The following is a 26938-nucleotide window of genomic DNA, read 5'->3' on the forward strand; positions in this document are numbered from 1 at the left end:
GTAGTTGAGGGGTTGAGCTTTTCTGTTTTTCCAGTTTGGACAATGTCCACCAGCAGCAAACTGTTAAGATCAGCAGCCGTAAGATGCTCTAAGGTGCATGCCACTTCCCGACGTGGCATGGCCAAGGACATCAAATTCGGAAGTGATGCCAGGACCCTCATGTTGCAAGGGGTCGACATCCTGGCAGATGCTGTGGCAGTCACCATGGGTCCCAAAGGCCGAAACGTAATCCTGGAACAATCTTGGGGAAGTCCCAAGATCACAAAGGTATGTCCTATGCCGCTGCGTTAATATTGTATAATGGACACTTGAAGTAAAATTGTCAATTGCATCGGTGATTAAATTTCTCTAACGGTTCATTCTAGTAAGTTTTTGCTTTTTTCCCCCAAAATAACCCTAAGCGTGGGTTAATGTAAAAACCCGACTTTTACGCGCCTAATCTTATTTGCGACACCCGCCACCCGCCCAAATCCCTATCTCTTGATTTGCATCTGTATGACATGGCTATGCTGTAGGACGGCGTCACTGTGGCCAAAGGGGTGGAACTAAAAGACAAATTCCAGAACCTGGGTGCCAAATTGGTGCAGGACGTGGCTAACAACACGAACGAGGAGGCAGGCGATGGTACCACGACTGCCACTGTGCTAGCGAGGAGCATTGCGAAAGAGGGTTTTGAAAAGATTGGCAGAGGTGCAAACCCAGTAGAAATCAGAAAAGGTATCCGATAAATATATTGTCAGTCATTTGAAAGAAATTATGGCGTCGCGGCAAACTTGATTTGCTGGAACTGTTTCCTTCTCCCAGGTGGACTGTGGTCAGCTTTAATTAACAAATTTAAAAACATAACAGCATTCATCTTTAAAAATACAACAGCATTCGCAAGTGTTACCTATCTAAAGATGCCTGATTTTGAGATGCAATCGGGCTACGGGGAACCACAGAACAAATGCCTCAGCAATATTTGCAAATCTGGCTGCAACAACCGAGTTCGCTGTTGAGTTGCAAATGTTTTATTAATAGCCGCCCTCATCTTCTCAGCCGGCTATTATAGCGCTCCTAATTTTTTTTACTTCGTCGAACTTTTTTTCGCTTTACCATTTTGCCGCTTTTTCAGCATTTTGCGTGAAATCTTTTTGACTTCTCAAGGCTTGTTTCTCTCTTCTCTCATTCTGCTAAAAGTGATTTTGAACATCAGTTGCTCAGCAAAGCAATTCAAAATGAACAGAGTCAGTATAAAAAATTGAAGTCAGAAGTAGAAACGGGATAAACCCATAAAGCCCAATTTTAGATGCCCGCTATTTGAACGTCGTTCCTATAAGTCTTATTTACCATCTCTAATGCTTATTGGTATTGATAGTAGCCCCTGTAGCCTCTCTCTAAGAAACAGAAGTACGTTATGTTCAACTACGAAATGCCATCAAAATAAATTGGACTTAAAAATATTTTTGTACAAAAATCTTTTTTTCGATATCTTCTATTCTTTCAATCCCAATCATGCTTATTAGAATCAACGGCGGCTATTTTTCGGCAATCTGCCGGGCATGTTTTAAAGTTTGAATTAGGTGTGATGCTGGCGGTCGATGCAGTAGTGGCTGCGTTGAAAGAGCAGAGCAAGCCCGTGACCACCCCGGAGGAGATAGCACAAGTGGCAACCATCAGTGCCAACGGGGACAGCTCAGTAGGAAACCTCATCTCAGATGCCATGAAAAAGGTTCTAATCTGTTTAAAAGAGAAATACTGCAGTTCTCAGTTATGCTAATTGAAACGGGAATAAGTTCTTTGTCTCTTTAAAAAATGTCTTTGTCTCACAAGAGGAGAGTTGTGTACTCTCATAAATCGTCCTTTGAGTTTTGCATTTTTTAATATGGATATGCCAAATCTGAATTTTTAAGCAGTGAACTTCAATGGGCTGCTTTTGGTGCTGTATGTTAGCTGTCCTGGATTCTAGTAATAGATTCGCTCCAAAAAGTTGACATTAAATTTAACCAATACAGGACAAAGGGGCTTATGTTAGTCTTAAAAGTAGCTTAAGGTGAGAAATACAGAGGTGTTCGCTAAATAGACAAATCTTTCTGTCATGTTTGGGGACTAATCTGAAATATCACAACTATTTAACCAGTTAGGTTTTGTTTATCTGTTTGACTCGCTAGAGCAGCAAAAGGCAAACGAGAGCAAAAAGGTTTTGGTTTCTTATATGCTGAAAAGCGTTCCTAATTCCTGCTATTTACGCCTTTACTCTTTTGGTAGGTGGGCAAGAACGGCGTGATCACAGTGAAGGATGGCAAGACTTTAGATGATGAGTTGGAGATCATTGAGGGTCTCAAATTCGACAGGGGGTATATCTCGCCCTACTTCATGAACACCCAAAAGGGTGCCAAATGCGAGTTCCAGGTCCGTTACAATTACAGGCCGAGTATGATCTAACTGACTTGAACTTTGTCATCACGTTGTCACTTGTCATATTTTATTTCTCTCATCTTTGAAAGTATGGTAAAACAATATCGGCATATCTATGCATACAGACCTTTCAATGAATAAAAAGAACATATCTGGTATTTGCGTAACATGAATGAACATATGACACTTATATTCGAGTATTTGTCCTATGCAGAGAAAGAATGGGTTGGCGCTATGATTACGCTGTGTCTGGGGAAATACTTGAAGTAAGAAATCCTGGTGGGGGTCTGGCTAAAAACTTGAACATAAGCTAAAAAGATCTTTAATTATGTATTTCATCTCTTATCCTTAAACATGATTGGTGTCTTATTTTTTGTACGGTCAAATTATCGTAAGTCGTATGGACAATTTTACGCTCATTAGACTGCAAAGCAAAAAAAAAACGGTTTTAACTTATCAATTGAAAGTCTGCAACATTTTCAAGCTTCAATTAGACTTACGCTTGAAGGAGTTTTAATTTGATCCCGAATCACGTGAAACTTAATTTCACCAATCACTTGTTTGTCGAACTAGATTTATTAATGCGCAGCTGTAAGAAGGCATGTTGATTCTGATGTTTTGATGCTCGTCATAGGAATTAAAATTGATCCCTTGCAAATGAATTTTGTTTTCTAAAATTTAGAGATGAACGTGTGTCATAGAATCAGAATTATTTGTTTTTAATTGGAAACATAAGGCAGAAATTAGAACGTTTCTTCTATTCGCACTCAGTGATATACATTTGTGTTATACACTCAGTGTTAGCCTAATTGTTGTGATAAACTTATTAAATAGATTATTAAAATGAATACGCGGGGCAGCCATGGTGGCCCCCAGTCTCATTGATTTCTGGAAAAGCTTATCACGGGGATATATCAATTATCTCTAACGATATCTTTGGTGGACCTACTGTCAGGACGTCCTACCTCGACACTGTAGTCAACACCCTTCCTCAACCAGCTTTGTTCCTCTCAATTTATATTATATCATTTGTATCTTTCACCTCTCTATCCGTATGATCAAAATAGTTGCGGCAAGTTCACTGTATCATTCCATCTATAAGTTAAAACCATCAGGACAAGAGAAACTTTCTGACATTGTTTACTCTTTCCCTGGCCTTAACCTAGACCCAAACACATCAAACTATTGTTACGATTATCTTACGTCAGCTCCTTTGAGAAACCGAAACATTAATCTTTGGCACGATCTTCTGAATAATACTTTAACCTCTCATCCCAGGAAGAAAAACACCCCTCAAACGGTTGACGAATTGATCGAAACTTTGAAGACTATTCCCAACCTCTTTTGTGTTGTCAACTGCCAACGCGAAGGAGCGCCTTACATCTTTGACAAACTTGTTAAGGCTCTAAAGTGTTACGTAATCGACGTGACAAAGCACATCATTAGTGCCTCCGAACAAACCGATGAGTTGGTATTAGCAGAATACCGAGAGCTCCATCAACACCCAGACGTGGAACTGCGAAGCCTGGCATCAGTACTACACTACAACACTGACATCAAGCGAATCTTCAAGACACGTGGTACGAAGCGACGATCGGCTGGTGAACGACGGGAAGCCAAACGAAGAAAACTCTAGATCAGGTAGGCGTGCTTATTGAGTCTTTGGCTCTGAGCCTCTATTAGTTCTTGTTCATTTGAAAAACTGTTAATCTTTTAAGGCGCGCTTATTGAGTCTCTGGCTCTGAGCCCCTGCAAGATGTCTAAACACAATTCCCGCCATCGAATGAAGTTAATCTCCGATTGTTGCTCTACATGTGCCGAGAAAATTCCGAAAAATGAAAGCTCTTTTGACTGCTTCTTTTGTGGACGTCGAATGCACCTAACAGAGAACTGCACAGGCCTAAGTGAAACGGCAATGAAAAGAGTCTTGGCCCTCGGTAAAAATGCCCTACTGCTTTGTAACGCTTGCGTTGAAGATAAACGACAAGAAAAGGTTGCCGATGCACTTCAAGAGCATGCGACGGTAAAACAGCACCAGGAAAACCAAATGAAAAACCTTGAGAGCGAAATGACTGACCTCAAGAAAGCTGTCTCTGAGATCAAGTCGTTCCTCACAAGCAAGCCCCCAATAGAAGCAGTCCCTACTCCTGTACCAACTCCAAAACCTGAAGCGCCACCGAAACCTGTTGAAGAGATTGACGGCATACGAATACGTGGAATCCCTGAATCAAACGAAAAAGAAGCTAGACTACGTCAGGAACATGATCTTGCCCAAGTTCAGAAGTTACTGGTGCACGTCGAGGTTAATGTGGATATTGGAGATGTGATACGGCTGGGGCGGCACGAGGAGGGCAAAACTAGAACAATACTTTTGAAGATTCCGAATGCCTATCAACGACGAATGATTTTACTTTCTGCGAGAAAACTGAAAACCTTTGGCGAACCTGTGTTTTTGAGTCGACAACTAACAATAGAAGAAGCGCTTCGTGAAAACCAAGCTTTAATGCAATCTCTTATCTACAATGCCAGAAGTATATTCGAATATGACCGACGAACCTCTTTCTCCAATGCCATAACAGTAGCAAATCATTACCAAATCATTTGCCTTACAGAAACGTGGCTGACTGAAAGTGTCAAAGACAGTGCAACTTTCCTCGCCAACTTTACAATACACCGAAAAGACCGACCAAGTGCAAAGGGGGCTACAAAACACGGTGGTGCACTCATAGCTGTTGCTCGAAACATTCCAAGTTGCGAAATTGTCTCAAGCTTCAAAGAATGTGTTGTTATCCGGTTGCTGATGAACAAACGTATCATAATCTGCTGTCTTTACAGTGCGCCGCGCAACAGTCATTACACATGGTCGGTTGCTGACTTCGCACAACTCTTGACCTTTCTGAGGTTCAAGCAATATGAATATGAAGCTGTCTGTTCATACATTGCTGGGGATATAAATCTGACCTATACCCACTGGCCTTCGATGACCTCGACTTCGACCGACGAGCAGATAATACTGAACGAGCTCTGCGACTTAAACTTTCAACAACTAATTCGATCTCAAGATGGAAAGTTATTGGACATTTTCCTATGCAACAAACCCCAGACTGTTTCAAGCGTTGTTCATGACCATCATTTTAGAAGCATGTTCAGAAGCGATCATATGCCGTTTCACGCCAAGGTCTTCTTTGCTATCAAGCTATCACACACAACCGCCAAAACCAAGGCAGAAGCTCGACTTTGGAGCCTTTGCATATAAGAAAGCTAATTGGAACGAGATAAACGAGTTTATTGCTCAGCATCCTTTTCTTCCTTACTGTCTGAGCAACGTAGACTTGATGTTAGATCTTTGGTACCAATGGCTTTATGAAATCCTCGAAGATTTCTTACCTATCATCACGAAACACAGATCTGAACTCGCGCCCTGGGTCAGTCATGGATCGTCTCACCTTATCAAAAAATTGAATACCCTTCAACTAAAGCAGCAACGGAAACCAACGCCCACAACTAAACTCAAAATCGAGCATGTGCAAACGAATCTTGCTCTAGCACTTCAACACGACCAACAAGAGCATGAACTTCGACTCTTCCAAGATGGCAAGTTTACTGACATGCAACGCTTTTTCAAGTCTGTGCCCGCCGAAATCTTCCTGAATCACCGATCAGCTACTACTGACGTTGCTAAAGCCGACCTGTTTAAAGACTACTTCCAGTCAGTGTTCACAGAGATGCCTTACAGAGTAAAAACAGACAACAAAAACGTTGTAATTCAGTTGAGCCACGTCTACTTCACCACCGAAGAACTCCAGAGCTCACTGCTGCAACTTGATGTAAACAAAGCCAAAGGACCAGACAGGATAGGGAATGCGCTCTTAAAAAACCTCCACAACTCATTGCCAAAATTGCTTTGTCTACTCTTCAATTTAATAGCTTGCAAAGCTCATTTCCCAACCAAATGGAAAGTAGCTGAAATTGTACCAATCTATAAAGATGGTGACAAACAGGACGTCTCTATCTATAGACCAATCAGCCTTCTGTCTGCAGTGTCGAAATTGCTAGAAACGCTCATCTTCAACAATCTGGTTCTAGTAGTCTACCCAACCTTAAATCCCGCACAGCATGGTTTTCGGCCTAAACGATCGACCACAACAAATCTAATAGAGTACTTGCATGAGATCTTCAGCTGCCTGGACTCCAACCCTTCCTACCTCACGACCTTTTATATCGATTTCCAGAAGGCATTCGACAAAGTCGCTCACGATCTACTTTTAGACAAACTATCGGCGCTTGGCATCGGAGGAAACTGCCTAAGTCTGCTTCGAAGCTATCTGTCAAATCGGAAACAGACAGTGCGAATAAATAGTACAACCTCAAAAGAACTTGATGTCTTTAGCAGCGTCCCCAAAGGTTCCATTCTAGGCCCGCTGTTCTTCCTAGTCTTCATAAACGATTTGCCGTCCTGTGTATGTCAAAGGCTTTTGGCTATGCGGATGATTACAAAATTGTAGGGAGCAATCCTGTGACGCTCAACATAGATGTCAGAAAACTGTGGAGGTGGTGCGAGGATAATCTGATGTCAATGAACCTGACGAAAAGCAAGCTGCTGTGTATTAAAGGCTCTGCCCAAATATCTGCCCAATTATACCTTCGAAGCCACTCAATCGATTAAAGATTTGGGCCTCTTTGTTACTGACTCTTTAAACTGGACACTACACGCGAAGAAAAGAACCAATGAAGCCTGGAATGCATTCTTTCTGCTGAAACGAAACCTTTGCAAGGCAAGTTTTGCAACCAGGAAAAATGCTTGTTTGCTACGTCGTGCCAATTGTCAGCTATGGCGCGGCCTTGTGGAAACCATCAAATGCCGATTTAACTTTACTTGAAAGTGTTCAACGAAAAGCAATGTCCTGGATATTCAAGACCAGCAACAGCGTCCTCTCATACAAGGAAAAACTTCAGAAATTCAACATCTTGCCACTGTCTCTAAGAGCTTCATGTCGTGTTATTATTTGCAAAAATGTTATCGGGAAAAGTTGATATAGACTGGCAAAGCCATGTCACTCTCGCTGAGGTGGGAACCTGGGGAGCCCAAGTCACTAGAAATTTTTCTCTTTAAGCAAATGCGGTTGCAGAAGAGTGAGTCAGATTCTTGGTACCGAGCCTGTCACCTTGCAAATCTGTTCAATAATTATTTCAAATATGATATCCTCCTTGATCGAGAACACAAAAGCAAACTCCTGGAACTCTACAATCGGTTCTTCATATCCCGCTACAACGAATCAGACCCTTGCACTTGGCGTCTCTTGTGTGGCTGCAATAACTGTAGAGACTTGAAGAAACTCATCTTTACGTAAATATCAATAAATTTTGAACAACTCAATATCCGGGTTTTATGCGAACCCGTGGATTACTTTATCCTAAATCCTTTGTTGTTATTATTATTATTATTATTATTATTATTATTATTATTATTATTTTTATTATTATTATTTATTTTTCAAAGCAAACAGCCGAATACTCCAATTTGAACAAGGAAACTGATTTTTTACTAGATTAAAAAAAATTGTTCATGAATATTTTTTGGCAAATCTTGGAGAATTGTAAAGTTTGAAGAAGAGTTTCAGGCAAACTGCTTCAAGGCATCACTTGACTTTTTTTATGCCTATTGGCGACCTCTCAGATCTGAGTAATGTGTTTGTGTTAAGTTAATAACAGGTCCTTAGATTCTGAACAGCAAATCGACTAAACTAAGACATAAGGAACGACTAACAAACTTGTAAATATGAAACTTGTCCTAGAAGTTTAAATGAAAATTGAGAGCTGTCTGTGGAATTAATTGGATTCAGGACTGTTTAATCTGTTTGAGGACTGTTTAATCTGTTTCAGGACTGTTTAATCTGTTTCAGGACTGTTTAATCTGTTTGAGGACTGTTTAATCTGTTTGAGGACTGTTTAATCTGTTTTAGGACTGTTTAATCTGTTTCAGGACTGTTTAATCCTGTTCAGTGAGAAGAAAATATCATCAGTGCAGTCTTTGATCCCTGCACTGGAAATGGCCAACCAGATGAGAAAACCTCTCCTGATAGTGAGTGAGGATGTGGAGAGCGAGGCTCTTACCACTCTAGTCCTCAACAGACTCAAACTCGGATTGCAGGTCAGTTGGTAATAATCGCTTTGGGGGTACGATGTGGTTTTTTCATCATCATATTTTCTCAATTCTCAAATAATGATAACGATGAATTTAAAGAAACTTGGTGGTACCTAGTTTCTAAGCCCCTTGCGTCGCGAAAATTTAATTTCAGTTTTAATCAAATAGCGACCAACCAAAAGTTTATGTACGATTGGTTCAGAATCTGTTGAGTATCATGGAGTGTTGAGATGGATGAGAGAGAACAACCTAATATAAATTGTCCATAATATAAGTTTGACAGGAGGCTCTACTTATTCATACCATAGACACTGGACACAAGGTTGCTTCATAATATTTTCGCAAGTTTTTATAATAGATTTAACGAAACTAGGTTTTACGTAGCTTGGCAAAAATTTCAGGTTCAATGCTAATCAAATTGCGAGCAATCAAGTTTTTTGTCCGACCGATTCAAAATTGATCTGTTGACAAACCCGTACATGTAAATCTAAAGTACCTAACTTGAACTTTTTTCATCTTGTAAGCCATGCTATCGATGTGCTCCATGAATAATATTTTTACAATAAATTTTCACGATTTCTGGTATTCACTGATTATTGTTCCGACCCTCTTGAGGGGGGATAACTATATACTCAAATGGGTTTTTTTGTTCAGTCAATTTTGACCGGTCGATATATTCATCATACAGAGTTGTGAGTGGTATCATTAAAAAGCCCCTCCAGCGTAGAATATGAAATTAAAAATTTCGTATTTTACAGGGAGTTATCGAGGTTTGAAGTTTTGTGAATAATAAACGAATTTCCGTTGTTTTTGTTCACATATTCCAGAATTTCGCCTAAAATTTCGTCAATTTTGCTAAAAATTGTGAAAATTGTTAACAGTAGTACTGTTAATTTTGTTTTTAGAGACAAAAAAGTATTGTTGACTATTTTGATTTAATTTTGGCTAAAATTTTGGCTACGTATTTCAAAATTCAGCCTTTTTCATCAAAAATTTTCCGAAATAAGCTTCTTTAGTCGATTTTGATTCAATTTTGGTACACACCCCAAAAACAAAAAACACAATCTTTGTAATTTACAAAGGGAGCCCGTCTTACTTCCAATTCCATTGAGAGTAGTCTATAATCAAAATTTTGCCGTTTTTCGCTAACTTCACTGTATGATTATCAAAAACGCAGCATTTATTTTTAATCTTTTAACTAACAAATTATATAGTTCTAAAGCATTCGAAACAATTGAGTGTTCTAAATGGACGAACAGAGATAGCGGGGCTGGTTTTGGTCCAATCTTGGACTATTACGATCGAAAAAATGATTCGGATTGTAATCAGTCGGTCTTTTTTAAAAAACAAAATCAAGTTTTTTATGATAATTTAAGAACAGAACAATTCACATCACAGCTCACTGTTGATAGGTCCAAATGGCTTTTGATTTGACTTTTAAAAATGTTTTATTTTAATTAAACAGTGGCTTTTTGAAATTTGCCACTATTTTTCTTAAATTTCAAATAGATTTCAAGTTTTTTGTGATACCCAGTCTCGTTAATTACAGGTCTAATATGACATCATTGTTGTTGAGGGTAGGTGCAAGTGAACAAAATCTATTCTTTTTTAAAGAATTTGATTTGAATTGACTGGCTTCGACAGGAATTTTTCGCCTAAAATAAAAATAATTTTTGATTTTTGTCTATATTTAAGGTTCTTTTTCTAGACTTAACACATATTCTGGAAAATTACACGCCTCAAGCGCTTCTCTTGGACAAATAGACGAACATATTTCATTATTCCTTTTTGTAGCTAATGGCTTTCATGAATTTGAAAATACTTGTTTTAGAAAAAAAAGGAGTGTTAATTAATTTTGCACTTTCTTTTTTTTCTACTTGTTACCTATTCTCAGTAATGAAATCCCGGTATACCACATTTTGGCGTTTGCGGAAGGCTCGATTAAACATCTTTTGGGGGGCAAAATATGGCTTTAAGGCTTTGACAGCGTTTTCTTGCAAGTTTCAATTGATTTTTTTGTTGTCTCTGTTTGTTGTTCTTTTCAGATCTTAAGGCACTGCTATAGAAGCGTATGTGATCATAAACATATTGGGTATTTCCAATTGCCATCTAATGGTTTGCCTTAAATTGCAATTAATTGTTTTTAGAAATAAAGCAAATAGAGCTTCTGAAAGTTTTTTTTAAATGACAAAGTTTTGGATGTAATTAATGTTTGTTGTTTTTGTTGATTGATTTTGTTGTTCGTCTTGACTTGCTTTCTTAATAATGGCTGATCTCATCAATGTGATGCGGCATTTTTTCTCCACTGAGTTATTTGCATTTGAGGCGATCTTTGTTCTCACACATTTTTTTTTTGAAAAATATTTGAGTTTTTGGGGTTTTCTATCTCTTCTTATTTGGTAGACCTTTATACCAAAAATGTGGATGAGCGGGGTCGGAACTTGATGTGCGAACGCACATTACCGAGCCTCCTTTTTAGTTACATACCACCAACAAGTGCTAGCTGCGGATTGACTGAGAAATAGGTAGGTACCAAGAAAATATAGTTGATTCCTGAAGGAAGTAATGCACAGGCTGCAATTATGTATAACATTTATAATAATCGAATTTGAAGCTTTTCCGAAGGTTATCACTGTCCTCCATTTTTCCTAAATTCTAGCAAAGGATATCACTTGTAATGTATTTACTTGAGAAAAATCAGTCTTGTAAAGGAAAGTGTCCTCTATGTTAGGTATGACGTAGTTGATATGTAATCGTGTTATCTTGAAAATATTCTATTCTAGGTATGTGCAGTGAAGGCGCCTGGTTTCGGAGACAACAGGAAGAACAGTTTGAAAGACATGGCTATTGCAACTGGAGGTGTAGTCTTCGGAGACGAAGCTATAGAACTCAAGTTGGAAGACATCAAACAGCAGGTTTTTCTTTATTTGGTGTACATTTCTCTTTCTCCACTGGGACAAAGTTTCTATCTTCATGGGCATCTGAGATGAAATTAGTATCAACCGGATAGCCTGATGAAAACTGAAGCTAGCGATAGCAAAATATAATACCAAAATTCTACTATAATGCCAACTCGAATAAAAAAGTCCAAGATATCAATTATTGGGTCGGTACAATTCAGGGGACTACAAATCAGGAATTCAGGGAATGTACAACAGTACCTGTCACTAATAGATGTGTTCTTAACGTCCAGCGTGATATAGGATATTTATAACTGTCATAGAACGCTTATATATTGCATGATTAACTATGTCTGTTGTTAGGATTTTGGAGTTGCCGGAGAAGTTGTGGTGACGAAGGACGACACTTTGATTCTGAAGGGAAAGGGTGAACAATCTGACATTGACAAGAGAGCAGAAGAGATCAGAGACCAGTTGGACAACACTACTAGTGACTATGAAAAGGAGAAGTTGAATGAACGCTTGGCCAAATTGTCAGATGGTGTTGCAGTTTTAAAGGTAAAGAAAGCCCGAAAGATCCTTGTAATCAAATCATTGTGAGAAAAAAACTTACGTAACTTATCGACGAAAAAAATGCTAAGAGCCAGATGAATGCTGTGAAAATATGAATCAATGGTCAACCTGTGCTTTGGAATTCTGACACTTTTTTTAATAGCCGCACAGCGATAGCTGGGGCTATTATTGGCCTTCTCTTGGTTTTTACAATTCAAAGAATTTGAATTGTATTGGGGCGCTGTCTTTTTAAGATCTGTTCACACATTTTCATGATTTTTGAAGTCAAATTGGAGTAGTGATTTTGGTCACGCCGATACAGGAAATGGAGCGAAAAAGCGAGTGGTTTTGCGGCGTGAATTTTTTTCGCTCTAATTTTAAAGTAGAGTGCGAAAATGGTGTTTGAACAAAAATTCGGTTTCTCGGTATTGGTTTTTTGTTCACATGCGGCAATTTCACTCTGATTTTTAGTTTTTTTTTCAATTTTTTTGATCGAATTTTTTTCTAAATGGTTTTCCTAATCCATTCACAGCTCATTCTAGGCCTAGTTTTTTGTTTGAATTAAATTTTCATTTCTCGCTAGTGGTTTTTTTGTTCACATGCGGCATTTTGACATTGATTTTTTGTTTTTTTTTCTTATTTTTTGATCTGATTTTTTTTTTAAAATGGTTTTCTCAATTCACTCATAGTCCATTCTAGGTCTAGTTTTTCTGTTTAGTCAATGAAAATTCTTTGAATTGTACGTCAGGACTTGTCCTGCTATGTTTTTTTTATTTCGTCGTCATGATTTTTGTTACGACCATATGACGTCACAGCCACTTTTTGTTCATTCGTTCATGCAATTTCAAATGAATTGCATGTGTGACGTCATTTTTCGCTCTTAGTGGAGCGAGTTTTTTTGTTCATGCGCGTGATTAAATTTTTGGTCACACTTACCTCACTCTCAAAAATGACTTCCTCACTTTGAAATTGACTTTTATTTACTTTAATTCAAAGAGATAAGGTCAAATGGGAGTGTATCACTCTAAATGAAGGTTATTATAGAGCAGCTAATAGAGGCAGCAAAAACTTAGATTTTTAATCAAAATAGAACATATCAGCCTTCAATGAAACGACGAATTTTTTTGGTCTGTCTTTTTTACTGTTTTTTTAGACTGCAGATCTACGAAGCTATTGCGGCTATTTTTTGGCAATCTGCCAGCTGTGTTATACAGATGGCTGAACTCCTTTGCATCTTCTTCGGAGCATCCTTCGTCACGAACTCCTGTTCCGCCCACTCCCCTCCCATAAAAAATTGAGCAAATGTAGAAATTTCGTGAGCTTTAATCTGAAATTAAATGTACTGCCAGATGATGACCTTCGGTCAATTGAAACTGCAGGAAATCGCAAGCAATTATTGCCATAACCAGACCCATTCATATTAATAATGGACGGTAAAGGATTCCGGTTTCGATAAGTTAACCATAAGCTGCTTTGTTAAGACTTCTATTTTTGGGGTTTTTGTCTTGATTTTCGGCTTGAATGCTTTCAAAGGTAAATTGTGTTTTGAGAATGCATAGTTGAAGCTGCTTCAACTTGTCAAAAATAAATTATCGGTAATGGGTTGCTTGACTTAGAAGCTATTTGTTTTCAAGAGTTAGAGGTGATTTTTTGGATTTCGCCGCGTATTTGTGGTTCGTTTTGCTGTCATTTAGTGTTATTTACGACAGGTCTCACTGGCTCTGTTGTGAGAAATATTTTAATCTAATCAACTGTTTCTTATTTCTAACGTTTCTTATCTAACGACTTAAATGATTGTCAAAGATTGGCAGTCAATTTAACCGTTTCTATAGTTCTGTATTGTTTAATAGCCGCGAAGCGATAGCGGCTATTATTGGGGAGATGGTGTTTTTTTTACAATTCAAAGAATTTGAGTTGTATTGGGGCGCTGTCTTTTTTTAGGATCTGTTCACACATTTTATAGATTTTTGAATTCAAATTAGAGTAGTGATTTTGGTCACGCCGAAACAGGAAGTGGAGCGAAAAATCGGGTGGTTTTGTGGCGTGAATTTTTTTGCTCTAATTTTAAAGTAGAGTGAAAAATAGAGTTTGAGAAAAAAATTCGCTTTCTCTTTAGTGGTTTTTTTTGTTCACATGCAGCAATTTCACTCTAAATTTTAGTGTTTTTTTTCAATTGTTTGGATCGGATTTTTTTCTAAATGGTTTTCTCAATGCATTCATTGTTCATTCTATTCCTAGTTTTTGTTTGAACCAAAGTTTCTTTTCTCGCTAGTAGTTCTTTTGTACAGATGCGGCAGTTTGACATTGAGTTTGGTTTTTTTTATTTTTTGAAGAATGACTTCTGAACTTATCTATGGTACTTTAAATTTATGAACATTTACTAGTTAAAGATCAATAGTGCGCATCTAAGTAGTGCCAAACTTATGTGCCCCAATACTTGAGTATGTCTTTAGTTTTTGATCTTGAGTATTAGTTTTGAAAAAGCTCTTTTCGGTTTTTTTCTCATAGACTATATGTGTCATCAAGTTGACAGTCCGGATCGAACCCAAAAAGTCTGGTGATCTATTAAAGGACTTGTGGTCGATCTGTCTATCTTATTTTTCTAATTGTTTCATTTCATGGAAGGCCACAAGGGTCTATCGCGGCTATTTTCCGGCAGTTTTTTTCAGTTTAAGGAGTAATAGTAGTGATCTCTACTGCTCTAATTAAATTCTCATCTTCGTGAAAATAACTCGTCTTAGTGAAATTATCGCCATTAAGCTCATCTAAATGCCGAATGTTCTATGAATTAGTCTCACTGATGAGAGGTCCCCGTTGGTTCTCCAATTAACCATACTTGGACTTTTTCCACACCCTTCTATTTTTATGTACCGTGTTTTAACGACTTTCACAATACTTGCGTTCAAGATTTGGAGTAGTTTTTGGGTTCGCCCTTTCTTCTACTTTTTTTGCTGGTTTTTTCGCTTATATGCTTATATTCACTAATTAGAGCTCTACAATGAATCATATTTGAATCAGGTTAGTGGCTTTTATTCATATGTTACTGTATTAACTTGACTACTTTGACTTTGACATGTCTTGTTTCAAAAAAGGTTGGATAATTTTTCCGTTTTTTGTCCGTTTATTTAGTTTTTGATTCTGTCTCTTAGCTTCGTTAAAGACAGGATTTTTTATGTGACATAATTCAGTCTTTTCATTGATTCTAGTTTTTGATCTTTGACTTCATTTGTTTTCCCAAAGATTTTTAGGATGATGCCTGCATTTGTTATTACTTTTGTTGTGTTCCCTGTTTTTTTAAAGTTGTTCTATGCCTTACAACCATGGATATATTGATAATTGTTTAAGTTTCAGTGCAACTTAGTTTTTGTCATTAGTAAAAATGCAGTTTTACTCAATCGGGTTGTACTATTACTTTGACTTTTTTCGGTTTTCTACAAAATTGTTGTATGTTGTTTGAAGTTTCATACTGTGCGGGTGTTTGAAGATGACTTTATTGGACCTTGTAACTATGACAACCCTCTTTTTCTTGCAGAAAAATAGAAGAAATTGTTTAATTTCATGTATTCATTGTCGTATGATATGTTACTATCAAAAGCGTCTCTAAGGGGGTTGATAGGTCCTTAATTTGGTCAGTTCCTTGAATTGTAATTCAGGTCTTGTCCCATTATGTTTGGTTGACTTCTTCCTCTCATTAATGGATATTGTGCTCCTCTCGTCATTTATCACTTTCTCTCGCGGGTGAAATTTTTTCTCGCGAGTTCAAAAAAACTAATTTGTGCAAAACTGTTGCGCAATTTGTGTGGAAACTAATTACCAAATACTTTGCTATAATTTGTTCAGTCATAGTTTGTAATCAGAGTCGATAACTTTATCAACTCATTTCTGTTTCTCGTTAAATTTATACGGCAGCAAGTGTATCTTGAAGCTATACTCGACACTCTGCAGGCTATGTTTTAGAAATCTCAAAAGGCTCAAATACTAAGGGGAGATTGACACCTTATGTGACGAGAATAGCATGTGATTGTGTGTTTAGGTTGGTGGATCATCGGAGGTGGAAGTGAACGAGAAGAAAGACAGAGTGACGGATGCTCTCAATGCCACCCGAGCCGCCATTGAAGAGGGAATTGTACCAGGTAGCACAATTTTTCTATTGATTTGTACAAGTGGCATTGTAGAAGTGTTTTGTGGCTTTTGACAATTATTATAAAATGTAACTTTTTTCTGATCGTGTTACCCGCTACTGCAAAATACGTGCAACAAGTGTACTTTTAGGCCTACCAGGTTTAGGTGGATTAAATGGCTGTACCATAAATTAAAAGTTCTTCAATAGCTATTAAAGAGTTTCCATTTTAAGTTAGTATTGAACTTTTGCGATGAACAATTTATCGATGGATTATACGAGGCGGGAAGGTGTGGTTAGGTTAGAAACGGGACTGATTTTTGATCCAAAAGCGTAATTGATAGTAGGTTCGGTTGACATCTCGGGGAGTATTGATGCAAAAGTCGCGTACTTATGGTGTAACTTGTGACTAATCTGACCAAAATGATGTGAAAATGTACCAAAATCTGTTTAATGTCAATGTTTAATGGTTTCAGGCGGTGGAACTGCGTTGCTGCGTTGTTTAAATGCAATTGAGAAATTGACGCCAGCTAATGATGACCAAGTTAGCGGATTCGACATTGTCAGACAAGCTCTCAGGAAACCATGCGAAACTATCGCCAGAAATGCCGGAGGTTGGTACTGTTATTACCTAGGTTGCTAAAAAAGAAATCATTTACAAAATGGCAAGAATATTAAATTGAAAAAAATTATTCAAGTTTATCCACTCCGACGTTTATAAAAAAACACATTGAATTCCCATTATCTTATTAACAGGAAACAACTAAATGGGCAGTGTAGCAAAGTATAAATGAAATAAACTAAATATATTACGGTTTAAATTGAGACAGTGGTACTATGAAAACTTAAAACTTTTCCATGATGCCTTCCCGTATGACGCATTATTCGAGTTTTGCTTATATAAATGAAACAAAAACATTTTCAGATGCTTCTTTAGAGCTATTGGTTTTGCATCCATTTCAATTATTTTTTTTAAAAAAACTCACGTTAAGAAATTTATGAAGGGTTGAGCCGATATTCAGGATAGAGTTTTCTAGTGCAGATGAGTTTATTTTGTGATTGAAGCAGTATTTTTTGGTTCGCTGGCTGTAGCGTAGATTTGATGTTGGTAAGTGTAGTTTTTTGAAAATCGGAAGCTGGTTACTTGTAAATTTCATAAAATAATTTAGTACTCTTTATTCCAAGAAAAATTTTATTGGTAGAATTTGATGTTTTAGTTTCAGATCAGAAGAACTGTCGTATTTTTTGCGATTGAAGCACGTCTTTACAGCCCAGATTAATTGTTTCTCCAAAATAAAGCAATTGTTTTTTGAGCTGGCCAGTAAAAGGCCTGAGTAGTGTAAATGACTTATCACTAAGGCGTTCAGAAGTAGTAGTCTTGTCTGCTCAGGGAACGGGCGTGATATACGTTTTAATGTTTTTTTCCCTGTAGCCATTTTGCGTAATAAGTGTTTTAGTTCTTGAAAATTTAATGTGCAATCAAGATATATTCCGAGGTATTTTACGCAATTGAAGTTTGGTATTTTGTAATTACCATTGAAAAGATTGTTTCGTAATGTTTAGATATATTTCTTAAGTATTGTTCAAGATTATATGTTGCTAATTTTTTTAGGTCCGTATTGTATGTAAGAATGATAGTATCATCGGCGTTTTGAATTATTTCTGTATTAGCAGGTATTTGTTCAAGTCATTAATGTAAAGGTTAAAAAGAAGGGGGCATAAAATTGTTCCCTGTGGGACACCTTGATATAACCCAATCCAATCGGATTCCACATGATTCACTATGGTTTTTTGTAGCCTGTGTGATAGATAACTTTCTATTAGGTTTAAGGCATTTTTGGAAAATCCTAAATCATGCAGTTTATGAAGAAGGATCTTGTGATTTATCGAATCGAAATCTTTAGACATATCTAGTAGAGCTCCAGTGATAAAATTATTATTATTATTTATATGGTACCTTATAGTTTCAGTACAATAAACGAGGGCGTCAATCGTTGAGACTTTGTTACGGAAACCAAATTGAGTATTGGAAAGCAGCCCAAACTTTTCAAGATATTCTAAAGTTTGCTCACGAAGCAAACGCTCAAAAACTTTTGCTAGTGAGCTTGTAATTGATATTGGTCTGTAGTTCTCAGGCAAAAAGTTTTCTCCTTTTTTAAAGTTTAATTTAAAATTGGAGTAACAATAGCCTTTTTAAGATCTTCAGGAAATTTTTCTTCTGCTAAAAATTGGTTAAAAAGCAATTTAATTGGATCAATTAAAAAGAGAAACCCATCTTTAAGAGCCCAAGATGGGATATCTGAAGGACCTAATGGCTTGTTTGAGTTTAAATTTTTTAGAGTCAGTAAGACTTCTTTTGTGGTTACGAATCTAAAATCGGAACCGTTTTTAGATGTTCTATGGTTGGTGGGGAAAAAAAGTTGCAAGCGCTTCCAATGTAATCACCTAATTTAGAAAACTTATAATTGAGCAATTGTGCCATTTTGTAGTTATCAGTAATAACATCAAAACAGTTTCTTGAGTCGTTTGTAATATTCCATTTTGTCTTTTCCGAATCTGCTTTTTTAAAGATGCTCTTTATGAAATCATTGCTCTAGTTTAATTTCGGATTTTTCAGTCCGTATGAAGACCGTTTTTAGAGGGGCGTGATAGCGGTTTACCCAAGTCAAAATTTTCTTAAAGATACGATACATGTCTTCAGCGTCAGATGCCGTGTAAAGAACATCCCAATCAATTTGTTTCAGGTCTTGTAGGTATAAACGTTTAAAATATTTTGATTTGTTGAAGATTGTTTTTCTTCTTGGAGGCTGCTTTTTATTCATAGTTACATTCGTTATCATTGCAATAGCTTTGTGATCGGATGTAAGGGGCGATTAAAAAGTAAAAACATTGGAATGAGGCAGCTCATCATCTTTAACAAAATCAATCAGATTTTTTCCCCTTGTAGGTGTTTTGTTGACCACTGATAGACCATGAGGTACAAGAATTGTGTCCATTTTGTTTCTTTCGTTGGGGTGAAGGTAATTTATATTGAAATCGCCAAGTAATAAATTTTTTGTTATTCCATAATCTATTTGCAATGCTAATTCTTCGAGAAAGATGTCAGTTTTAGATTTTTCAGGATTATATGAAACATTCACAAGCAGTAAAGTAAATTTTTTGTAGGGTAGAGTGAGCTCAACCCAAAGTGTTTCGAAGTCTTTGCTCATTTCTGAAAAATCATTACGGTTTTTTGGATTGAAAATTTTGGGGATTGGCAGCATTACGCCACCCCCCTTTGACTTTTCAGATATTCGGTCACATCTGAAGCAAGAATAGTAATTGCTGTCTATGCACCATAGATTAATATTATCTTCATTAGTCAACCACGTTTCCGTAAAAGCAAATACAGTTTTGTTTGAGCATTCTTTTAACATCTTTTTCTGTTGTTCTTATTTATTGACTAAACTCCGGCAATTTAATTGAAAGAAGCATAATGGATCCTTAAGTTTTTTATTTTCGGAGAGGAAATTTTCATAGGTTAGCGGTGGCCCAGGATTACGTTCAACATCACCACAATTTAACAGGTAAATGAATAATCCAAATAGAACATAACTACTTAAAAATTTCTTAAACATAATCAAAGCGCTACGTCGTAGAGCAAGGCATTTAATTTTTAATGAATAGAAAAACTTTTTATATTACTGGGCACGCTGGAAAGTAGGTCTAAGGACCTCGTTGCGCGTCCTTTCTCAGCCTAAAATAATCATGAATAAATTTTAATTTGATTGTTGGATATATTAAATGCATTTATTTTTCGATGTTTGATTGTGATTTATGTCGTGTTTTGATTATTCTTCTTTGTACATTTGATTTATGGGCCGGGATAAATTAACTCTCTCTCTCTCTCTCTCTCTCTCTCTCTCACCTACCCAGTGTTTAATAGCCGCCCTAATTTTCTTAGCCGGCTATTATAGCGGCCCTATTTTATACTCCGTCGAACAAAAATTTGTTTTGCTTTACCTTTGTTCACAGCTTGATAATCTCTCTCGAATGAAGTTTGAAGCAATTATTCTAAACGTGTTAGTCGGTTATGTTTGTAATTACGGTGAAGGCTAACTAGTAAAAACTAACTTTGATAACTCGATGCAGACTATACGTGCTTGCTGCGAAAAATTTTATAGTCCGGGAAATGATAAAATGGTAATGATAGTCTTAATTGGATCTTGTAACTTTTTACTAAGCGTTTTGTGACTTCTGCAGACAATATTGGCGAACTAAATAATTCGAAATCAATTTGATATCGTTTCGCCTCAAAACGTTATTGTTCCCAAAATTGTCCGTACGTGTGGGTGCGTAAAATTTGAATGAGCATTAGGGCAGAAGTGAAACCCGAATTAGAAGAGATCCTTAAAGCTTTACTATCTTAGTTATTTTGTAAATATTTTCGTTTGTATTTTGGTTTCAGTTGAAGGGAAGCTGGTTGTGGAGAAAGTGCTTGGTCAAAGTGATCCCTCTAGTTTTGGCTATGATGCGATGAGTGGGGAGTACAAAGACCTAGTAGCTGCAGGAATCATAGACCCCACCAAAGTGGTCAGAACTGCACTAGTGGACGCAGCGGGTAAGAGATAAGTTCAAGACTTTAACGAGCTTAGAAATTTTAATTGCTCTCAAATTAAGTTATCAATTATAGCTGAGAAACTGTAAGCTGAGCGGAGAAATTGATTCCACAGTGTTTTTGAGAGTCTGATAATGCGGTCAATTGCTCTTGAACGAAGTTCATGGCTATTATTGTAAACGTGTTGGTCTTTCGCTTGACCATTTTGCGCTTTTCTTCTAGAACATTTTTTGACTTCTCAGGTGACTTTTTCACGCTCCGTTCTTGATTTTTGAGTGATCTCTTTTGCTCTCACTCGTAAGTAAATCTTGTTGCTAATATAAAGTCGGTTGCAGCATAGAAAAGATAACGGCCAAATAGCACTGTCAACAGTGCATATGGTTAGGATGCGGGAGGACAATGGCTCGAATCCCGGTGGGGTCAAATGTTTAACCACCCGCCTGTCGTTCGAGAGCAACTCTTCCGACATTAGTCGGTTTATGTTTTAAATTCTAAATGAGCGCATATGTCCCCAGTATTAAATTCGTTTTCGGCTTTTTCAAATTAATTTCTGGTTTGGATCTTAAAGAGGGTTTTCTGTGCATATCAAAAATCAGTGCATATGGCAGTTTAAACTTTGGGATTTCATGCATTGAATGCATCTTTATAAATTGAAGTTTTTTTGTTTCATAAAATTGTACACATGCTTGCCCAAATTTAGCAGTTTTTCAATTTTTCTCAGTTTTTTTTCTTTGTTTTTGGATTTAATTACTAGAAAAAGTCTTTTGGTCTCTTTCAGGGATCCTAATTTACTTTTAATAATAATTGAATAATTTTGTGGCGTTTAGTATATGAAATTCTGCGAAATGCAAGATTAAATCCAAAAAGTACACTTTAGTATTTCTTGACAATTTTATTGCAAAATATTTTTTGTTTCCAATCTTTGAACTATATATCTACATTTTAATCTATACAGGAGCATAGCTATATAATTTTATGCTAAATAAGGAGATGCGATTGTTTTTTTTACTTCAGTTTTTTTTTTCAATTTGTTTTTTTGACTTCCAATAAAGAACAAGTCCTTATTTTTTCATGTGTTTTTGTTTCTGTCGTTATTCTCCACATTTTAGTATGTATCAGCTTATCTTTTTGCTGATAACTATAGTTCTTATCAGCTCTGTTTTATCAGTTGTTAAAAATGATTTTAGCCTTTTTGTCAGTTTTTTTTGCAATTGATTGACAGTGCAGCCCTGAAACTTTGCATGAAATGCTGTTTAAACGTTTTGATTGATAAATACTTTCTATGAATAGTATTTGGGTCTTAGCATTGATTTTAAACGTTTTTGCCTGTATATCCTGTTTCTTTTTGGTTATTAATATGAAAAATTTTCAACTAATTTGCTGATTTTCAAGTCTTTTTGCGGTTTTTGGCCCATTGTATTGTTTTATTGGTGATTGAATGAAGCCTCATGCATGTAGGTTTTTTTACTACAAAGTATACAAGTTTCTTTTGCTACAATTTGTCTTTTTTATGCAATTTGACAATAATTAGAGAAATTTTATACAATTTCTCATTTTTTCTCCTTGTCTTCAGAAAGAGATGTTTGTAAGCGCCTTTAAGACTGGCTGATGTTTTGTGGCTGAATAACTAGTTTTCATTTAATGAAATATAGTTTTTCGTTTGTATGTGTACTTGTACTGCATGAAAAAGTTTCAATTTTCCTAAATTTTTATTTATTCTGCCAAAATTGTCTTTTGTTGTTTGACTTGCATTGATTCGGTCTCTGCATTGATGCGGTCTGCATGGAGACATTAGCTATTTGAAAAACCAGTTTTTTCGGTGGATACGACTTCGAGTCGTTTCCGGAATTCTTCCGGCTTTGTTTTTTGTTTCCTCGTCTGACGCTCTTTTTCGTTTTACATTTGTTCTAGAACAATCGGTCGCTTCACGTTTTCATTAACTATTTCACGCTTGATTTCTTGCTTTTTGAGTGACCTAAATTTCTTGCATTCAGAAATTATGTTTGTTGCTAAAACAAATTTGATTGTAAGATTCGTGGTTCTTAAGTATTTGATAGCCTCGTGGTTAATGCATGTATTTCAATCTGTGTTATACGGCACGCAAGTCTATTTCACAGCTACTCCGGCAGCCTGCCGGCTATGTTTAAGTTATTAATTGCTCGCAGAGCAATTTTGTAGTCCCGTTGTACTACAAAATTGCTCTGCGTCCCTATTGTATTTGCGTCTTCGCATCTTTTCTTCAAAAACGGTATGAACGGGGAAAGACTGAAGGTATTAAGTTTTTAACAATTCTCTACGAGTCTTACTTGTGGAATTTTGTGAAAAATGTATGCTTGATCAATTTGACTTTTCTATGGACTTTTTAGTCCTAGATTTCCTCATTCTCACGATTTTAACTGCTGTTGTTCTCATAATGAAGCTAGCTGAACTGCCTCAATTGAAGTCACTGCAAAATGTCAAAATGAAAATAAGAATTTGGTTTAGCACTTTCAAAGGAGGGGGGGGGGGGGAATTGACGAAAACAAAGGATAATGTCGACCCCTCTCCCGCCTATCGTTTTAGAGCAAAATAATCCGACAGTCGGTTGTTATTTATCAGCTTTTACTGAATTGGGACAATAGATTGAAAATGAAAGTATTCAAGTTGCATATTGGAGAACCAGACATGCACGGGCCGCTGAGACATGGCCCAATGCGGTAGTTTCATATCTTCTACCAGATAGCGCTTATTTTTAGCCAATGAAAAGAGATGTTAATTTTCGATCTATTGTCCCAATTTGACCAGCCTGGGTATTAACCCCGAGATGACAATTATGCTAAAAATGTGTTCAAATGTCACAACGTACCCGTGATTTTTTCTGACCCATAGTCATTTTTTGTTATGCAGTAGTAACTCAAAGCTGCGATTTTTTGTGGCAAACTTTTTTAAAATCGATGTTGCATTTTATACTTTTGCGATGTTTCAGGCGTAGCCTCACTTCTAACAACCGCCGAAAGTGTTATAACTGAGAGCCCTAAGGACGAGAAAGAAATGCCAGCGATGGGTGGCGGAATGGGAGGTATGGGCGGAATGGGGGGAATGGGCGGAATGATGTAATTGCCTCACCCTTCCACTAGTCCACCTTACATGCCACCAGTCTTTTTCTGCCTCCGTATAAAATGATAATCGGAAAATTATAATAAACATTGAAAACTTTTGAATATGATGATGATGCTGCTTCTATAAAAACCAACCATCTGTCAAAATAGGAGCTTGCCGTTAATGTATTGACATCATTTACCTCTTTTCTTGATAATGGTCACTAAAGTTGTATCTGTTCAAAGAACTGACTTTGTTCGTCTTTGCCCTGTATTGGGCTGGGTGCCCTACGATTAAATTTCTTCGTATTTGTACTATCCTTCAAAGTAAGATTTGTTGCAAAATGAGATATATCAATGAAATCTTAAGTCATCATTATAAAGTTACGCCACTATTTTGACCAAAACGGTAAAAGCTTCGCAGAAATTTTCTTCCAAAATTTTCTTCCAGAGGAAATTTAGATATTTTGTTCTACAAGCGAAGCGTTTATCTGCAAAAACTTGTTTTGATTTGTTATTTGTTGTATTGAAAATTGCTGCCTGCGTTGAATCGCCATTTATGTATTCATGATTTATGACTGATAACAAGGAGTCCTAATAACAACCAGCGTTAACTTATAACAAACTAATTAAGGGAAAAGAGGAATTAATTTTGGTTTAACCAAAAAAAATGACCATAACTTTTGTAAAAAAAGCTTTCGTCATTTTATTTGTGGCCAGAGAAAGCTGCTTATGTTTCTACGATGTTTTCAAGTTATGTGGACACTGAAATTTATTGATGTTTTCTAAAAGAAACAGCGCTTAAATGAGTTCTGTGTTATCTATCAATTACAGATACGTGAACATCTTTGAGTTGTATCCAGCAATCTATCTGTATCGAAAGTATTATCGCCGACTGCTGTGCAGAAATGGAGTGAAGATGCTATGACTCGTTTATATTGACTTGAGTATGTTTATCATGATAATGTTTATCTGATGTTGCTAACTTGAACAAAACATTCAATACACTTTTGCACTACCTCTGCCTTTCATTTTGCCCGGACGACAATCTCGAGAGCGAAACCCATAAAATATTGGTGGTGTTTTTCAGCCGGTTTTGGAGCGCCTGCTTTTTCTACGACCAAAATTTTGTTAATGCACTTTTAATTACTCTCGAGCAATTTTCGAAGCTATTTTTGTAGTCTTTTTGTTAATTTTTGCTGCACTGTTTACTTGCTCTCAAACAAAGTTTGTAGCAATTATATAAGTCCTGCGGTCTTTGTATGCGATTTTTGGCTTGAATGATTTTTCGTCTGACGCTGATAGCCCTGATACTCCACCTCTCCCCCCTCACGTTTAACCCCCCCCTCTCCTAATGCCCCCGTACTGCTAGCCTCCCGAAACCCCAGCTCGCTTCTACCACAGCTAACTGCTCGTGGGTCTTTGGAGAGCAATCAGCGCGATGTTAATTCGGTAGTTGTTATTCTAGAGTTTTTCGCTCGCTTCAACTACTAAACGTGTAATTAAAAGTGCTCAAATTGGTTCAATTTATTGCGTGAAATGTCCAAAGCAAGCTCAAAAGACATAATTTCAGGCTTATACTGCCCTGATGAAGCATGCAACGTTTAAATTGAGGCCTTCCCCCATTTAAGTCTGTTTGTTTCTCAATTTAAAGAGTAATACTAGTGATATCTAATACTCTAATGAAATTCGCTTCTTCTTGAAAATAACTCTTCCTAGTAAATTTATTGCCATTGCGTTCATCTAAATGCCAAATCCTTTCATCGAAAGAATTAGGTGTTGCAATATATCCGCGCAAACTCCAATCGTTCAAGAACGATTCGTTCGTAGTTCCGCGGTAAAATTTTTCGGTTTTTGTGTGTGGCAATGTCTGGGTACACTAGATGCTGTGCAGTTACAAATCGTTCAAGTTGAGCTTTAAAATAGTAATGGAAATCTGTGTTTTGTTAATCAAACCTCTTAAATTGGCTTTATTAATCAGGTAACCTGCAACTCGGCTTTATTTTTATCTGCAGGGGACGTTTTCTATTAAAATAAATATAATTGCATAAATAAGTTTTTTGCAAAGCAAATCTTAGATGCTTCTTAATTTTGTAGGAATTGGACCGTGAGTGTAGCTACTTCCCGAGAAGAAAACGATTTCCTTTAGAATAACGACAATTTCAATAGAATCATAAGACCAGAAGTAGAATGAAGCGGTCTATTTTGAGACCTATTCATCCAAGATTTTGTGTCGAACAGGCCAAATAGCACTTAAACTTGTGTTAACTCAAAATTTTTTTCTGTCGATATAACCTTAAATATTCAGAGGAAACCATTGAGCGCAGTGGTAATTTTTTTCAGTGCCGAACTAACTCAAGGTTTAGATATCAGATGAATGCTTTACAGAAAACCATGAAGTTATTACAAACAATAATTTCAACTTGGGTTGCAGTTGCTCAGTAAAAATGTCAGCATGACTTTTCTTTTTTTGCACTCTCAAAAAGTTTCTCCTCTGAACTTTTTTTCGTTTGTAGACGGCGCCAACTTTTCAGAAAAAAAAACACAACTACGACTAGAAGATCTTGGCAGTAATTTATTTTTCCGACTGATCTGATCTCGCATTTTTGTTTGGGTTACGTGAGCTTTCTGGTAAAAGTTTGAACTAAATGTCAAGATGTGGGAATCGATAGGTTTTGTATACGCTACTTCATTTAATTTCAATTGTAAAGATCTTGAAGCAGAAAAATTTTTCTGCAACGCCAATATGTTTGAACAATTTGAGTGAAAAAAATTCGAAATAGGTAGACTGAGATAATTACCTGAAGTTGAATTGTGCAACAAACCGTTTTCTGTAAATATCTGCTAGAATGCAAAAATAGTTGAAATAAATTACAAAATTTTACGTAATTTTAAACATAAACGTGTAGCTTACGTACCCGCAGAAACCCCAAAAAATAAAGGGACACTTCAATTCAAAGAGATTAAGAAAAGTAAATTTTGATTACAAAGTTCTGATTGATACCAATTTCTGATTGATTGATTAAGAATTGTAGAAAATTTGATTAAAAGTGCAAAGGAAACAACAAAATGTCTCAAAAATCGAAGAGGAAATGAATTACTCAGTTGGACAAAAAACAATGCTCCAAAAAGTAAAGGATTCGTTATTAA

At 36.6% G+C, this 26938-nt stretch overlaps 2 protein-coding genes across 2 annotated transcripts in view; both read left to right on the top strand.

Moving 5' to 3' along the window:
- LOC142348234 (60 kDa heat shock protein, mitochondrial-like) lies at positions 1-24808 on the top strand. Its single transcript, XM_075399522.1, has 11 exons — positions 1-267; positions 516-717; positions 1563-1711; positions 2248-2391; positions 8381-8548; positions 11326-11457; positions 11806-12000; positions 16028-16127; positions 16591-16728; positions 20562-20714; positions 23677-24808. The coding sequence occupies exons 1-11, from the start codon at positions 43-45 to the stop codon at positions 23805-23807; spliced, it is 1737 nt and encodes a 578-aa protein (XP_075255637.1). The 5' UTR covers positions 1-42; the 3' UTR covers positions 23808-24808.
- LOC142348236 (uncharacterized) overlaps positions 3202-26938 on the top strand; it is a 223240-nt gene continuing 199503 nt past the window's right edge. Inside the window, exon 1 of the mRNA XM_075399524.1 lies at positions 3202-3229. The gene's annotated coding sequence lies outside the window, so the exon portion shown is untranslated. The remainder of the gene's footprint in view (positions 3230-26938) is intronic.

The sequence above is a fragment of the Convolutriloba macropyga genome, chromosome 10, assembly GCF_964194025.1.
Source record: "Convolutriloba macropyga chromosome 10, txConMacr16.3, whole genome shotgun sequence".
Taxonomy (NCBI): Eukaryota; Metazoa; Xenacoelomorpha; order Acoela; family Convolutidae; genus Convolutriloba; species Convolutriloba macropyga.